Consider the following 18,676-nt stretch of genomic DNA (forward strand, 5'->3'; position numbering starts at 1 on the left):
AAGACTATCTTTGGTGGGTGTACCAATAAGGAGGATGCACCCTGGGGCATCTGGGTACCCACCTGGGTTGTAGTTACAAAGGTATATAGATATGTTAAAATTCACTGAGTATTCATTTAAGATTTGGGCGTGTTATGGAGTAACACCTCAATTTAAATGATTTTTAAAAGCAAATCCAAAAGCACTTCCAAAATTTTTTTAAAATTTAAAAGCGAAACAGCACAAGTATTATATAAAACAAATCCATTTAGTGACCACAGGGGAGCATATCAGAAGCCGACACAAAAAGAACTTGAAATAAAAACTTTGTTTATTCTACATCAGACACAGTCTTCAGGGTATGCAGAGTCTACAATACTAATGTGTACTTTCTCTAACTCTATCCTTCCCAATCCTTAAAAGAACACTTAATTTTAAATGACTTGAATAATAATCTTGAAGAAAAAAAATAAAACACAGATGATAGCCAGTTTCTAGGATGTAGATAAAAGGAGAACTTCTACTTGCTCTTGACCGAGATGGGGACTAGCTACAGGTGAGGAGCTATCAGCTGTCAAACTTTAACAGAAATATAAAAATAAACATGCAAGCCCTTGGCAGCCTGAACAGCAAAAATGGCACCAAGAAAGGTAGCAAAACCCCCAAGAAACCAGCAAAGAAGAATGAGAATAGAACAGATTTCTGCTGTCGTGAAAAGAAAGAGGAGTCACCAGTCTCACTGTGATGCTCAAGGGACTTTAGTCAGTGGTGGGTCACTCTCCAGTGAGACAAGGGCAAGAGTCACCTGGAGCAAGCTGCATTGATCAGGACAAAGTTCTCATGATCCTCCTGCCTGTGGGGTGACTGCAGTGTGCAATGTCACCGTGAAAGAAACAAATGAGCAATTACCACCACAGAAGCACCTTGTGCAATTCAGCAAGGTGCTTTGCATTTAGCAAACTCACCATGACATTAAAATTGCCCACTGATGGGTACGAATACATACCCGACTTGGAACAGGACTTCTGATCTTGATAAATGAGGGCATCTGCCCAATGAAGCATTCAAGGACGAAGGCTCTTTCCTAACAGTGATTAATATCTCTGGTGTAAGTTAGATTATGAGGTAATATTCATTATTCACAAGCTTAATACCTATGACTACTCAGAGAATTTTAAAAAATAAATGCTGAAAAAAAATCATCCATTCTTTATTCCCAAATTATATAATTTTAAAACTATAGGGCTTAATCAAAAAATTCAAAACTTGAAAAAGCAGAGAACAATCACCCATAAAGCCCCCACACTAATCCAACACTACAGCATTTTGCTGTATTTATATTAACTTCTAATTGTTTTCCCTGCCATGTATTCTTTTTACATAGTTTATTCATTCAGTAGATGTTTTTGAGGGCTTATTACAAGTCAAGCATTTTGCCCTGTGCCAAAGATGAAATAATCATTTTATTTCAACAAATTTCCTGTTCTACTTATTTTTAGGTTATAATCTTTCCTGTTACAAAACTGAAATCATTTGTCTAATTTTTCTGACTTTTTATCACTATTTAATACACATGCAAGAAAAGTACATAAATTGTAGTACAGTACGTGCTACCCCACTCAGGTTAAAAAAGTAAACTACTAGCATCTCAGGTACCTTTAAATTATTTTAACAATAAACAGTAGGACCACCCTGGTAGTCTTCCTCTCTGGTTGATTCTCTCTCCTCCCATACAGATGGTGCAAAGATCACACCCAGAGGTAACTGGCATTCCTAGGAGGGTCAGCAGACTGGAGTGATTTTCAGGGGAAAGGAAATAAGGAACAGGAGGCTCACTGGTCATAACCACCTCTCTGTTAGATTTCAAGAGAAATGGGTACAAAGAATTTTAGAGATTGGTCTAAAACTCAGTCCAAATGGGTATTCCCAGCAAAGGCCCCAGGTGAATATACAGAGAGGGCATGAGCTGGGGTTTTCCAGCATGTGGGATCCTACGATTATGGCAGCAATCCTGCAACAACAAGGCAGGATTTCATAAGCAGGGATGCTGACCTCCTTTCACAGAACTAAAAGAAAAAACCCTAGAGATATTTTGGCCCAATCCTGTAACTTTACACAGAAGGAAGGTGAGGACCTCAGGGAATGTAAGTATGCACTAGCTCTTGTTCCAGTTGCCTGTTACTGCCTAAGTGATCACCTAAAAACTCACTAGCTTCAAATAACAACGATCATTTTGTAACTATGTGTGGCGATGGATGCTTCCTAGACTTACTGTGGTGATCATTTCAGAGTATATACAAATATAAAATCATTATGCTGTATACCTGAAACTATATGTCAATTTTATCTCAATTAAAAAAAAAAGAAACAAACACCAACCACCATTTATTATCTCTCCCGGTACTAGGATGGATGGGGTTCAGCTGAGGTTCTCACTAGGGCTTTTCATGTAACTGCAGCCACAGTAGCTGGGGCTGGAGTTCCCTGGACAGACTCTTCACTCACATCTGGTGGCCGTTGGGAAGGGTAGCTGGGGCCTCAGCTGGGGCCATCAGCCAGAATACTACTATTCAAGTCCTCTTCATGCCGCCTGGGCGTCCTCACAGAACAGGGACAGGCAAGCACTTCCTCACTGAATGGTGACAGGCAAGCAGCATCACCTGTTTATGATCCCACTTCTTAAATCTCACAGTATCAATTAAGCTGCAGGCGCAGGCCGACCCAGGTTCAAGGCCAGGGAGGCGGGGCAGAGACACCCACTCAGACTATAACTCTCCATGGGAGGAGTATCAAAATAGTATTTTACGGAGAGAAAGTAGAGATCTTGTTGCAACTGGTTAGAACACACATTTTGCACAGATGCCCTTCCTATAAGAGTCCCCCTTGCAAATCCCCGTCAGGGCATTTATTACCCTGCAGGAAACTGTCTGCTTATTTCTGACCCACCTCTTCCACAACAGTTAAGTGAAAGTCACTCAGTCGTGTCTGACTCTTTGCAACCCCATGGACTATACAGTCCATGGAATTCTCCAGGCCAGAAAACTGGAGGCGGTAGCCTATCCCTTCTTCAGTGGATCTTCCCGACCCAGGAACTGAACCGGGGTCTCTGAATTGCAGGCAGATTCTTTACTAGCTGAGCCACAAGGGAAGCCCTTCACAACAGTATGAGCTACTTAAGAGGAGTAACTGGATCATTAGTGTAACCTTTGTATTCCTGGCATTTAGCAGATGGTCAAAAAATTATCTGTTGCATCAGTGACAAACAAAAGTTGGACTTCTAGTAAAAGATATTTTTAAAATAGTTTAAATGGTTTCTAAAGAATCTAAAAAAACTCCTTTATCAAAATCTCTCAGACTTAGTCGGCTTAAGACCATCAGCTTTGAGAATTGTTAATACCTGTAGGTTTCATTAACAACATAGTCTCATCTTTAATCTATCTTTAAGTAATAAAGTTGCTACTAATTCAAATATATCCAACAGTTTAAAATGTATCAGCAACACAAAATGTTCACCTTAACACATATTCAGAATAACTCATAGGTTTATTATTTTCCCTTCAAAACTGGTAGGATATTTTATGACAAATGCCTTAAAAGGAAATTTATTTGTAACACCACTGGTGCTGAATGTGCCCAAGGAAATCATTTAAAAACCACTCCAAGAACTCAGTGTGCTTAAGTGCAAACATACAATTTTAAAGTATTTTTATTCTTAAATTACATATTTTTGTATCATGTTATTGGATATAGGTCATTCAAACCTAAATTATCACTGTACTGTCAACTTTCTTTTTCTTGTCAGCAAATAAAACCAAGATGAAATAAAATTCATAAAAACTCAAAAATTAGTTAAGTTGTTCCCTGGCCGAACAAGGCATGCATGCATATTCAGTGCAACTAAAGTGCTTGTCTAAAGAACACTGCTCATTGCAGTACACCATCCTTACAATTTCACTACTGTCCCAAATATCCCAAATGATATTGCCCAAATATTACTGAGCAATCTTTAATTTGAAGAAGGAAATGGCAACCCACTCCAGTATTCTTGGCTGGAGAATCCCATGGATGGAGGAGCCTGGTGGGCTACAGTCCATGGGGTCGCAAAGAGTCGGACACGACTGAGCGACTTAACTAACTAACTAATCTTTAATTAGTTGAGAGTATAATTTTGTTTTAATCACTTTCCTCACAAGGCATCATCAACCATTAACCCTGCAAACAAGGACTGATGTTCACCAGCAGGACTTACCAATTAAAACCTGACCACTCTTCATTGCAGATCCTCCTGGTAGCAGGCCATGGACCACAAGCCTCTCTCCACCGCCCTGTTTTCCAGTTCTTCTCCAGCTCCACTTGGTCTGATGGATAATCCCAACAAGTACTTCCAGAAGCTTGAGCTGCTCTTTGGCTTTGGTGACGGTTAGCTTTTTGGGGTTTACGTAGATATTCACATCTTTGTGCCGCTGCTGGACAACAACTCCCGTTTTTTGATTGGACTGATGCTTTAGAATGGATACTGGCCCGCTGGCATTACTATTTTTTTTATTATAGCGCTTGGGTAAAAGTTTTTTACTTTTTAAAATCTTGGTAAACCGCTTGAGTTTGGGTTCATACTTTTTTCCTTCTCTGTAATCATCTTCTTCGATAATAATCTCGTTCTCACTAAATCTGACATGGTTCACAGTTGGTGTCTCAGGAAGGAGGCTTTCCACCTCATCCTCACTCAACTCCAAATAAAACAGCTCTCCATTTTTCTGCACACTGTTCAGCCATTCAGGCTCAAGGTCACTATGGAAAAGAGAAAAGACAGTCTGAATCGCAGCCAAACATAAGAAAAACAGTTATGCCTTTCCAGCATAGGGATGAGGGTAGGGGCTGGGGTTAAGGGGGATGGGAAGGGTGAAAGCTCCTTGATTATCTCAAAGTCTCCTTACTGTTTCTAATTTACTGTGAGCATCAGCATTATTTACTGTAGAATGCTGTTTGTAGAGCCTTGAAGAACTGGGGTTGGAGGAGAGGGGATCAAAATGGCACAGTGATAGAAAAGAAAACAAATGAAAAAAAGAGGTGGCCCTCTTCTAGAATCTAAGGTTCTGTTTTGTTTTTTAAATTTAACTCCCTGTGTGGTTTTTGTTCTCTTTAGACAATTTCACTGGACAGTAATTTATGTTAGTAGTTGATTATGCAATTATGTCCACAGATGTAAGACATTTGGAAATTGTACATAAAAACATCTTATTTGCATAGAAATTATTCATCATGGCTGACATGCTAAAACAAAAACTAAAGCCTACCAATATTAAGAGACTTTGTTTATATAATAAATTTTCAAAAAAGGAACATTCACTAACCATGGACTAAAATCTTTGCTGAGATCAACTAATTTATCATACAATCACAGTTAATCATAATCACTTTGTAGCCTAAAATTTCCATAAAATTCTTTTTAATGAACAATTTTAGCAGGAAAAGTAAACCACATATTACATAATTCATCATGTGATTATAAAAAAAAACCTTTTAACTGGGAAGTAGGACATTGAAAAAAACAAAATTGTTGCTATTAAAGTGATTGAAACAGCACTGAAAAACACACTCTTCTTAAGATAGCAGAACTAACCACAAACTCTACCCTGTTCAGTGTTACAGTTTACCTTTCAAATTGGTATACTTTAAAGCAAAATTTGTTACAGTGGAAAAGAACTAACATGTGGAGAGAGTTTTTTCAGAAACATGGACTGTAACACGTTGGCATGAAAGGGTATAATCTGTGTCCTCATCATTCAGTTATAAGACATCTCTATTTTCTGCAGTATTTATTAGCAACCCTGGTTCTTTTAACTTAGGAGTCAGGTGTCTCTTTCTATATATCGTGAAAATTAATCCAAAAAAAATGCCCTACTCTATTACTCACTCTGAAACTAACCACTGCCCTGGTCTGTGGTTGGTAATTAATACTGAATTTTCAACTACATATGTTTGGTTAAAAAAAAAAAAAAGCATAACTATCCTCAGATATCAAAACTAATGTTTCTTTGGCCCTTGCTGGTCCCCTTGTGTGGCATCATTTTAGGCAATCAGGCACATGTGTATTATTCACCATTATCAGTTGCTTTGAATATATCTGTCTATACCTACAGAGTCGGACACGACTGAAGCAACTTAGAAGCAGCAGCAGCATACCTACATAAATCAGCATTTAATAACTCTGCAGTCCTACTGATAAATAACTGTGTCTTTGCCATAAAAAATTAGATAACAATGTACCATAATTTAAAATGGCACAATGAAAACACCATAATCATACACAATTACTTATGAAGATACATATCAATTAGAAAATGAATGAAGCTGATTTGCTTTAATAATCTCATCCTTTTCATCTGCTATATTATTTACATTAAAGATATGTGATCCCAAAGAAACATTTATCCTTCCCTGCTAAACATGAGGATGATTCATCTTATTCTCTAAAATCTGAATGTGAAACCACTTTTTGGTTACGAGTTAACGATCCCAGCAGGGAAGTGTGCCAGGGAGGGTGGCATTCAGTAGTGGAACAAATAAACAGTGCCAGGCACTGTGCTGAGTACTAGAATTACAGTGAGGAAAACATCAGTTCCCTCCCTTGTCCAGAGGAGAGGAGAAAGTGGGAAAGAGCTCAAGACAATACACATAGTCAGTGCAAAAGAGAGCTTATCCAGCTTGGCCAAGTTGAGGGTGGGATCAAGGGAGACTTTCCAGGAGGGAGACCACAGAGGTGAGTTTTAAAGTGGCCAGAGAGGAGGGCTTAGGGGCTGAAGCAGAGGACGAGTCGAGAAATCCAAACAAAAGTACCAGGATGAGCAAAGGCCTTGACGGGTAGTCTCCTTGGTCTATGTGGACAGCCACAGCCAGTCTGTGGCTGTCAGAGCGGAGTTGGTGAGCTGGGGAATGACAGGAGATGTGCAGTTCTAATTTTGTGAGGGACCCCCGCACAAGGCTTGGATTTTGTTGTGTAGGTACGAGAGCATCAGTGAAGAGTTTTAGTAGAGGGTTTCCAAGTCAGATAACCTTTGAATAGCTCTACTTTGACAGGATGATAGAGGAAGTTGAGGTGGACAAAAATTCAAGGTAAGAGGCCGTGCCGGGGACTGCTTCCACAGTCCAAGCAAATATGATAACTAAGGCAATGGGAGAGGAGATGGAAAGCAGGAAAAACATTTGAGAGACGCTTGAAAATCACCAGGATGTTGAGACTGATTAGATGTGATGCTGACTAGATTTCTAGTTAGCAACTGCACTTTCATGCATCTTTATATATATAGGCAGACTCATTCTAAATAAATGGGCATGTAATTATTGTACAGGTCATCCTCCCTTCCTACCTTTCACTGACATAAATGATGTTAAAATCTATGTACCACACAAGGCCTTGCTATATAGCACAAAGAACTATATTCAATATCCTATAATGAATCAAAATGGAAAAGAATATGAAAAAGAATATAGATATATAACTACAACTGATTCACTTTGCTGTATACCAGAAACTAACATTATATATTGATATATATCATTGTATATCAACTATACTTCAGTAAAAAAAATTCTGAAAATCTATGTTCTTATAACAATATAAAATATATATAGGGAAATCTGCTACTGTTTGTTTTGAAAAAGTGACTGGAACCTATACATAGGCACGTGCACACACCTGTATAATTTATCACTTAAAATCATGGTTTAGAAATCCCTAATGGCTATATTAAGGTATGTAGTATGAGGGAATTTGATTACTCACCTACTGATAGGCTTTACACTCACTTTTTTTGAGGGGGGTGCTCCTACGAACAACAATACAATAACCATCCTTTTATGTAGGGAAATATATATATGTACATACACACACATATATATACTTGTGATATATATGTATAGACATATATATTTTTATCCAAAGACTATAGCAATTCACATTTCCACCAGCAATGAATGAGATCCATTTTCTTAACCTCTAGATTTAAAAAATAATTCACCTTAAGCAGAATAATTTGCTTTTTAAAAAGAGGAAGAAATTTTTAAAAAGGGGATAAGAGGCAAAAATAAAGACAAGGAAATGACTGTAGTAAACTACAAGTGAAGACAAAACACAAAATAAAAGGAAAATGAACTGAGAAGTCACGTACCTTGGTTCAGACTGTTCTCTTGAGATTTTCACTTTTCTGAGCTTTAGCTTTTCTCTTCTAGTAAATGGATTCTAGCTATCTCACAGAGCTGTCATCAACAGCAAGTAAAATAACGTGTCTGGCACAGTTAAGGACAAATAAATGACAGTTCCAGTCCTCTCGCCCCACAGAGTCAGAACTGTCGAGAAATGTACACCTTTATTAGATATAGCTCTTGTATTTCTGCACTCTTCCAACCCCTAGCAGTAAATGAAGAGGTCTCCAACAATCTCTGCTAGGTTCCAGCTACGTGCTGGTGACACATGAACCAAAACTAGATACTGCCTTTAAGGCCACAGATCAGGATTCCCAGAAGGTTCCCTACTTTTGTGCATGCGTGCTAAGTCGCTTCAGTCAGGGCCGACTCTTTGTGACCCTGTGGACTGTAGCCTGCCAGACTCCTCTATCCATGGGGATTCTCCAGGCGAGAATACTACAGTGGGTTGCCATGCCCTCCTCCAGGGAATCTTCCCAACTCAGGGATAGAACCTGCATCTCCTGCAGCTTCCTGCATTGTAGGTAGACGTTACCACTGAGCCACAGGGAAAGCCCTCCTTATTTCCACTACAGGTTTTCCTATCACAAAAACATCAAGAGTATAACTGATACACATGCCAGAAAGTTTACAAAGGTGGAAAGACCATACTCTCAAACTAGTTCTATTATAATGGATGAGGTGTACTAAAAACAACAATAAGAAGCCCCAACTTTTCATTGCAACTATTCATTAATAGTGAAATTAGTACTGTATGTAGATACACCCCACTCTAAGAGATGGAGCTTAGTCTTGCTTCCTCTTTAGTGTGGACTGGACTCAGAGATGAGCTTCCAAAGAAGAGAGCATGGGAAGTGAAATACAGCAGCTTCACAGTGAAGAAATCTGGCAGTCACTACCTTAACCAAGTGACTGAGGTTATGAAAAACAAGGAGGGACTGAGAAGCTGCCACAACCAGGGGAAAGTAGGGAGACATGACGACTAATGCCAGATGACACTCTGGATTGGATCTGGGAACCGAAAAAGGACTTAAGCACAGGAATGGTGAAATCTGAATAAAGTCAGGAGTTTAGTTAATAGGACTGTACTAATGTTAATTTCTTAGTTTTGACAAACATGCCATATTTGTATAAAAGTTTAACATCAGACAAAAACTGGGTGAAGAATTTACAGAAACTCTTTGTACTACCTTTGCAACTTTTCTGTAAACATAAATTTATTCCAAAATAAAAGATTCATTTTTAAGTCTACCAGTTTTAATTAAGATTTTTATGATATATGGGTCACAGTAATCAATATTAACATAAATATCCTTTCATCTCTCTTTCTGAGATCCTATGGTGCAAGCTGCAAAGCTGTTATTGTGCAAATGTCTTTCAATGAGATTCTTACTTTGTTTATTCTGCTTTGCTCTAAACAGAAATAACTGTGTATTTATAGTCAGCCTGCAAAGTTTGATGGCACATCAATTGGGTTCAAACTCTAAATGATGTGGTAAATATGGGCAAAGGCCTTCTTCCTAGAGAAAAACTTGCTAATTTGCAGATAATCTAGTTTGTTTACATAAGCTGTAACAGAAATATATTAAAGAAAACAAACTTTAGATAATGCTAATAAGTTGCTCAGTTATTGATGTATTCAAGAATTCCATGTTGATACTACATCTTTTTTTCTTCTAAGTTATCAAATCTCTCAGATCCTTAACTGTGTTAATGTCAGCATTTTTCACCAAGTGAAATAGCATCACCATTTCCTTGGTCACCACAAGAACGAGAAAAACGTCATGAAACAGCCAGCCCTCACAGCACATTTCCTTAAGGAAAACAGATTTTGGCTACAATTTCAAACCTCTTACGTTATACTTTTTCCTTTTCAGTGGGAAAAGCACACGTGCTTTACCTAGGTAGCCAATACATGTAGCTATGTAGTTATACAGTACTAATAGGTACAGCAGGGCAAGTCTAGGGACAGAGAAAAACCACACAAATTAAAAGCAGCATGACAAATTATCATGGATTCTACCTGGGGCTTGGTTCAGTAAGGACTGGTCTGCGCAATGCTTTCATGTGTTTTCATTTCTATGTTCTGTCTACCAGCAATATCTAAATTTTCATCTCCAAAGTCTTCTGCTTGTTTTCTAAAAGGAAACAATGATTTTAATGGATAAATCTGTGCTAGCTGTTATGGCAGCTTGAGAAGGTGGGGAACCTGGGGTGGGCTGATGGTGTTCCTTCCAGTCCAGCCACAACCACCACTGGAACAAATGTGAAGCACAACAGAGAAGAAGGGATGAGCCAGTGAAGTTGTTGCATGAAACAACTCATTACATCAGGGACACATCTCCACTGGAACTATGCTAATAATGACCCCATCCCCTATCCCAATACTTCAGCTAAACGGGGCAAGTCTACAGCGCACTAAGTTAAGGATATGATCTAACTCTGGTAGAACTGGAATCAAAGACCAGCAAATCAGTTTCTGTTAGAACTTTACTGTGCTTTTAAAAGATGTCAGGTGGACAGACAGCTCTTCATCTAGCTCAAACACAAGCACCAAAAGTGAGGAATGAAAACTGCTATAAAGAAAACAAGGGCTTCCCTGGAGGTTGAGCAGTAAAAGAATCTGCCTGCAATGGAGACGTGGGTTCGATCCCTGGGTCAGGAAGACTGCCTAGAGAAGGAAATGACAATCCCCTCCAGTATTCTTGCCTGGCAAATCCCATGGACAGAGGAGCTGGCCATGAGGTCGCAAACAGTCAGAAACTATTTAGTGACTAAACAACAACAATGCAGGAGAAAAACTGTTACTGGAGAAATCAAATCTTGTTATTGTTCAGTTGCTAAGTTGTGTATGACTCTGTGTGACCCCATAAACTGCAGCATGCTAGATTTCTCTGTTCTTCACTATCTCCTGGAGTTTGCTCAGATTCACATCCATTGAGTTGGTGACATCATCGAACCATCTCATCCTCTGAGCCCTCTTCTCCTTTTGCCTTCAACCTTTCCAAGCATCAGGGTCTTTTCCAGTGGGTGGCTCTTCCCATCAGGTGGCCAAAGTATTGGACCTTCAGCTTCAGCATCAGTCCTTCCAATGAATATTCAAGGTTGATTTCCTTTAGGATTGACTAGTTATATCTCCTTGCTGTCCAAGAGACTCTCAAGAGAATTCTTCAGCACCACAGTTCAAAAACATCAATTCTTTGGTGTTCAGCTTTCTTAATAGTCCAACTTTCACATCCATACATGACTACTGGAAAAACCATAGCTTTGACTATATGGACCTTTGTTGGCAAAGTAATGTCTCTGCTTTTTAATATGCTGCCTAGGTTGGTCATAGCTTTTCTTCCAAGGAACAAGGATCTTTTGATTTCAAGGCTGCAGTCCCCATCTGCAGTGATTTTGGAGCCCAAGAAAATAAAACCTGTCATATTTGCCATGAAGTGATGGGGTTGGATGCCATAATCTTTTTTAACGTTGAGTTTCAAGCCAGCTTTTTCACTCTCCTCTTTCATCATCATCAAGAGGCTCTTTATTTCTTTTTCACTTTCTGCCATTAGAGTGTCATCATCTGCATATCTGAGGTTGTTGGTATTTCTCCTGGCAATCTTGATTCCAGCTTGTAATTCATCCAGCTTGGCATTCTGCATGATGTACTCTGCATATAAGTTAAATAAGCAGGGTGACAATATACAGCCATGATGTACTCCTTTTCCAATTTTGAATCAGTTAGCTGTCTGCTTCTTGACCTGCATACAGGCTTCTCAGGAGACAGGTAAGGTGGTCTGGTATTCCCATGTCTTTAAGAATTTTCCACAGTTTGCTGTGATCCACAACTAAGTCTCAGTTCAGTTCAGTCGCTCAGTTGTGTCTGACTCTTTGCGATCCCATACATCGCAGCACGCCAGGCCTCCCTGTCCATCACCAACTCCTGGAGTTCACTCAGACTCACGTGCATTGAGTCAGTGACGCCATCCAGCCATCTCATCCTCTGTCGTCACCTTCTCCTGCTGCCCCCAATCCTTCCCAGCATCAGAGTCTTTTCCAATGAGTCAACTCTTTGCATGAGGTGGCCAAAGTACTAGAATTTCAGCTTTAGCATCATTCCTTCCAAAGAAATCCCAGGGCTGATCTCCTTCAGAATGGACCGGCTGGATCTCCTTGCAGTCCAAGGGACTCTCAAGAGTCTTCTCCAACACCACAGTTCAAAAGCATTAATTCTTCGGCACTCTCTCTTCTTCACAGTCCAACTCTCACAGCCATACATGACCACAGGAAAAACCATAGCCTTGACTAGACGGACCTTAGTTGGCAAAGTAATGTCTCTGCTTTTCAATATACTATCTAGGGGTCATAACTTTTCTTCCAAGGGGTAAGCGTCTTTTAATTTCATGGCTGCAATCACCATCTGCAGTGATTTTGGAGCCCCCCAAAATAAAGATCAATTAAGGTTCCAGGAGAAAGCAGCACTTAAATGGGACCTTGAATGACAATGATAAGTAGAGACAGAAAGAAAAGGTACTTCAAACAGAGAGAACAAAGTATGTACAAAGTGTAGGAGGAGTGAAAGAACATTGTAGGACTGAGCATGGGTAACCATTTCAGTGTAGTAATATTATGCACTGAATTCTTCTGTTCCCCCAGAATTCATATTTTGAACACTACCCCCCAATGCAATGGTATCAGGAGGTGGGGCCCTTGGGATGTAATTAGAATTAGATGAGGTCACAGGGTGGAGCCCTCATGAATGGAATTAACGCCCTTAGAAGAGCTACAGGGAACTTGTTTCTCCTCTCTACTATGTAAGAATACAATGAGAATGTGCAGTCTGTAACTTGGAAGAGGGCCCTCACCAGAACTTGGCCATGTTGATATCTTGACCTTGGACTTCCAGTCTCCAGAGCTGTGAGAAATAAATTTCTATTGTTTATATACCACTCAGTTTAGGATTTTTTTTTTTTCTTTTTTGCTATGTTACATGGCTTGTGGGATCTTGGTTCTCTAACTAGGGAGAACCTGTACCCCCTGCAGTGGAAGCATGGAGTCCTAACCACTGGACCACCAGGGAATTCCCTAGGATGTTTTTTAATTAGTGGCCAGAGCTAAGGCAAGTAGGAATACAGGTGACTTAAAGGAAGATCATCAAAGATGGGTCTGAGAGGCTAAAGAACAGATCTAAAATAGCTTTAAAAAGCATCCTAAGGAATCTGGAATTTATTTGGGAGGACATCAAGCTTTTGAGTAGAAAAATGACTTAATAGATTTTTCTTTTTTAGAGCAGTTTCAGGTTCACAGCAAAACTGAGCTGAAGGTGCAGCGACTTTTCATATACTCCCTCCCCATGACATGCATGACCTCCTCCACTATCAACATCCTTCACCAGCGTGGCTCATTTATTACAACTGATAAACTCATAATCATAATCACCCCAAACCCACAATTTACGTTACTGTTTATTCTTGGTGCTGTACAATCTACAGGTTTAGACAAATGTATGATGCCATGTATCATCCAACCACTATATAGCAACACATAGTAGTTACACTGCCCTAACACAATTATTCTAGTATTTCCAATTTTAAAATAAAAGTTAAAAAAGATGAAGGCCCATAAAGTTTCCCAGTTACCAGGAAGATAGTTTTTATGTTAAAGAAAAGCATGTCTTTTCTAAGGCAGCCACACAAAGATTTCATTTCCAAAGAGACAGAAATGCTTATACATTCAGCCTTTATTTTCTCTTTAAGTGTTTGCCCCTTAGAATATAGAGCTCTTGAGACATCTTGTAAAGTAATAAGTTACAACCAAGAATTAATTCTGAATTTCTAAAAACCAGAGAAAACTTGATGAAATTAAAATGTCAACACTTTCAGGTTTTCGGAACCCTACTCTTAATCCAGTACTTATTACACTGAACCAAAATGCCTCTTGTAATAATCTGCTGAAAAAAGTATTTTGACATTGCAAATATGCTATGGATACTAACAAAATTAGCCAAAGTTTCAGTTATTTCAGGCTACATTATAAGAAATTTCATTGTAATCGAAGTGGTTGAATTCTTTGAACAATACAGTCTGCAGTGATCAAACCTGAAATATTAGATAAGTTTTTTAATCTCAGCCTTCTTTTCCTGATCATAAGGATGATCTGGTTAAGCACATGGATAGCTACTTCATTTTAGCTGGCTTTGTTGGTAATATTCATGCTTGTGTTTAATTATACTTTTGATCCAAACTGCTACACTGTATCTTTTTGTAATAGGTTCTCTACAAGAAAAATAATTTAAAACTATAGTTTAGAAAGTAAACACAGTCAGCTGTATGGAAGAAAGACAGAAAACAGGAGAAATTAGAAGCACCCGGACCAGTTATAAGGCTACTCCACTGGTATAAGGGACAGGCGAGCCATTCAAGTAAGGCGGTGCCTGTGAGAAGGGGAAGGAGGTGGTAGGTGGATATTAGAAAAGCAAGTCAACAGGATTGAAGACTTATCAGATCTGAAGACCTGAGTAAAAAGAGAGTGAGGTCAGCAAATGAGATGGGCAACACTAGTGGAGAAACAAGGCAGACAGTGAATTCTCTTCAATATGCTGAGATGGAGATGGTGGCAGAGAATTACCATATTTCATCATAAGCCTAGCTACATACTGTTTGACTTTTTAATTGATGTAATTTGATAAAAGAAAAAAGAAAAGAGAAGTCAAGGTTCCGAGTAGGAGAGAAAAAGGAAAATATTGCACTAGACTGGATATTATTAATAATATATTGCACCATAACTCTGAATGAAACATTTTGATTCTTCAATTAGCACCTTCCCACATTAAAACCCAAGAAAAAGACAAATTTTGATATATCCAAGGAATCCTATTCAGAAATAAAAAGGAAAGAACTACATATAAGTAACAAAATGAATCTCAAAATAACTATGCTCAATCCTATTCAGAAATAAATGGAGGCCTATTCTGAAATAAAAAGGAGAAAACTACATTTAGGCAACAATATGAATGAGCCTCAAAATAAGTATGCAGAGTAGAAGAAGCTAGACAAAAAAAAGAGTCCATACTGTATGATTTCATTTTTATAAAACTCTGGAAATACAAACTCATCTATCACTACAGAAAGTAGATAAGTGGTTGTAAGGAGTGAGGCAGGCATGAGTAGCATTGGGGAGGCACACAGGGAAACTTCTGGAAGACAAGGATATGCTCATTATCTTGGCAGATGTATACGTGTCAAAACTTATCAAATCGTACACTTTAAATATGTATGATTTATTATATGTCAGTTACACTTCAATAAAGATGTTAAAATATCCCAGAAAAAAAAATTTAAAGGACATATTTCTTGTCTCCAGTCATTCTTCTTATTTTCAGTGGACATTCCTCAGCTTTTTATAGCTTAACTCTCTTTCTAAAGTATCCCTTTTTCTCCCCATCAAAGTTTTAAAACTCACAACAATAAACAATTCACTTTGAAAAAATCAAAACTCTAGGTCAATTTTATAAGAACTGGTAACTTTGGCCAACACAAACCAATGTGGCTTCAATGAGTTGGATAACTGTAAACCAAAGCAAAGAAACATGGAGTTATTGCAAGTAAATGTATTTCTGTCATTTCAGGACTGAAAACTAGTCAATGGTTCCCTCAACCCAACCCACCCTCCAGTATTACCTCTGAAGCTTCCTCAGGGACTAGCCAATATGCCAGGTTAGGAGGTACTGCACTAATTTAAAAATTTCTTCTTGTAAGTACCTATTAAAAGTACTATAACCAGAATGTACCTTAAAGACATCTCTAAAAAATGATAAAATTATTAATTCTGTATTGACAATAACTTGCAGCTCAAATTGGTTTTCAGTTTGAAAGCATGTCAGAAACAATGACAATTTCCAGAAAGAATATGCAGAAATTAACCGGAACCTTGAAAGTTCAGAACACTTTATGTGAATCAGTAAGTGGCGTAACTTCCTTAATAACCTCCATGTAGGCAATGAAAGACAACAAGCAATTCATCTCTTAGCTTTGATGAGAAAGCTTAGGTTCACATCCCTACATCTTTGATCCACATGTTCCAGTGTACTGTCCAAGCTGGGAAGGCCACTGCTTGCACTGGTGATGCTGCACCTTAGGGAGGTAAATATCATAAGGAAAAAACAGACAGAAGCCTACCTGGTCAGGTCAGTATATCGACTCGTACGTTCTAAACACCAAGAAATGACAGCCATAAAAACTGTATCTTGGTAGGACTTGAAATACAGACCAGCTAAACAGTTTACCATCGAGATTTCCTGTAGTCTTATTATTAGGATGTTAAAGATACTGGGACATAAGGAGTGATCAGGAAATGACTGATACAGAAAATTTAAAGGCCATTAAAGAAAAAACTAAAATGTAATACATATATACATGTATTCGGAATCACACTGCTGCTGCTAATTCGCTTCAGTCGTGTCCGACTCTGTGAGACTCCATAGACGGCAGCCCACCAGGCTCCTCTGTCCCTGGGATTCTCCAGGCAAGAATACTGGAGTGGGTTGCCATTTCCTTCTCTAATGCATGCATGCATGTTAAGTTGCTCCAGTCCTGTCCAACTCTCTGAATCACAAAATGCTTTGAAATAACACATTTTCTAACACAAGGTACTTAGCTTGCTCACTTCCCAGGTAACAAGGCTAGCTCATTTATTTATTCATCAAAATCAACACACCCCCTTTGAAAACAGGTCTCCTAAATTTCTCCACTGACAACACTCAACTGTGTGACCTTAAGAAAATTATAGATGCTCTCTGGACTAAAAGTGTGTGATTCTACAATGTAGAGAAACGAAGAGTTTGAATCTCACATTGTCTATGGCTCCAATAGCAAGACCAAAGAAGGTTCCACAAAATCCACACTTCCTTCAAGCAGCCTGGCTTGACAGCTATGAATTTTTAAATTATTTTTTAAATGACCACAGTAGAAGATTACACAAAGTGTTTGATATCTTTTAATTTGCTCAAGTCTTCCAGAATATAATCTGTCCTTATTAAGCCTTTAGAACACATTTAAGCAGCCAGTAGTGATGGTTTTCTCCTCCTGCTTTTTAAAGATAATGATAAAAATGTTTTATATACCTATGGGTGAAAATAACTGCCAAGTAACTGATACTCCTAAATACACATTATATACTCCTGTTATGTTTAAATACATATAAAATGTCATTCTAAGAAAGACTATATATGGCAGTCACTGACTGATGCTTTGGCACCAGAACAGTTTCATAGCTAGTTATTTCAAGCAAACACTAATTACTTTCATTGACCTTTTCAAAAAGTTCTCAATCCATAGCAGTAAGGAATAAATGCCTTCAAAACTGAAGCAGCATTGGGTACTGTGAACAAAAATAACTTTGCATCATTTTTAGGGATTAAAAAAGTAGAAAATAATACTTAAGATACTCTGCATTTAAAAATTACATTATGACACAAAACAGAAAACAAGAAAACCATGTAAGTTCATAGGAAAATACAGCAGAAATACCCCCCCCCAAAGCTAAAATACAGCAGAAATACCCCCCAAAAGTTGAGAGGCTGTTCTCAATGGTGAGGCTAGGGTTGATCTACTTTCTTTTATATATCTATTCAGTTTTATAACGGCAGAAAAACCTACGTGATTTAAATAGTTGACCAAACGCAGAAGGTGTCCCTTCACTCTAAATACTGAGATTAAAGTCATAAAGACCATGACACCAAAGCAAGAAGACACTGCGACAGAACAGAATTTTGTGAACACTCTAGCAGATTATACTCTGATATATTACAAAACTCACCAAAGAGACCCTCCTCCTTAAAACCTACAATAACAAAGAATGTACAGTAACAGTCATTTTGGCTCACATTATCGCACAGCTGAAACCTGGTGCAAATAACCCCCACTTATTATAGAACCTCAAACACTTATTCTCTACCACGCCAACACTCTCGAAGTCTCCCCAGCCCACGTGTACACTTTCGGGACAGAAAGGATGGATTTAATTGTCCCTCTTCGAGAACCTTACTTAGAGTCTGTACTCGTCGGGGAGTATGAACCCGAGTCGCTGACCGGATCTTCAGGATCATAATCCTGATCTTCTTCTTGTGAAGAAGGGTCTCCAGGAAGTCCCTCTGGGCTCCGAACCGAACCGCACAACGGCAGAGACGCCATCAGCAGGGATGCCGCAGCTACAAGCAGAGTAATTCAAACCCCGCATCTACTGCTTGCCGGCGCCGCCATATTGCCTCCTCTCGGGAAACGACCGGGGCCACGTGACCACCAATCCTCAGCTGCAATTGGTGGCAGCTCAGGTTGCCAGGGAGACGGGGAAGCTTCTGGGCGAGAACTGAGACCCCCCCCAGAAAGGAGCCAATGAACTAAAATTTCTAGGACATCCGGGAAGAATGGAAGAAGCTAAAACTTAACCACTTACGCTCCCGTAAAGACTCTCATTTGGAACAGCTTAACTTGTTAAAACTAGTGGAGGCCCA

At 38.9% G+C, this 18,676-nt stretch overlaps 1 protein-coding gene across 1 annotated transcript in view; it reads right to left on the reverse strand.

Moving 5' to 3' along the window:
- INTU (inturned planar cell polarity protein) overlaps positions 1-18,356 on the reverse strand; it is a 77,509-nt gene extending 59,153 nt beyond the window's left edge. Inside the window, exons 1-2 of the mRNA XM_068990223.1 lie at positions 18,211-18,356; positions 4,229-4,767 (exon numbers count right to left, since the gene is read on the reverse strand). Coding sequence (XP_068846324.1) covers positions 4,229-4,767; positions 18,211-18,356 — 685 coding nt within the window. The remainder of the gene's footprint in view (positions 1-4,228; positions 4,768-18,210) is intronic.
- Positions 18,357-18,676: the final 320 nt, after the last annotated feature.

Source organism: Capricornis sumatraensis, chromosome 17 (assembly GCF_032405125.1).
Source record: "Capricornis sumatraensis isolate serow.1 chromosome 17, serow.2, whole genome shotgun sequence".
NCBI lineage: Eukaryota > Metazoa > Chordata > Mammalia > Artiodactyla > Bovidae > Capricornis > Capricornis sumatraensis.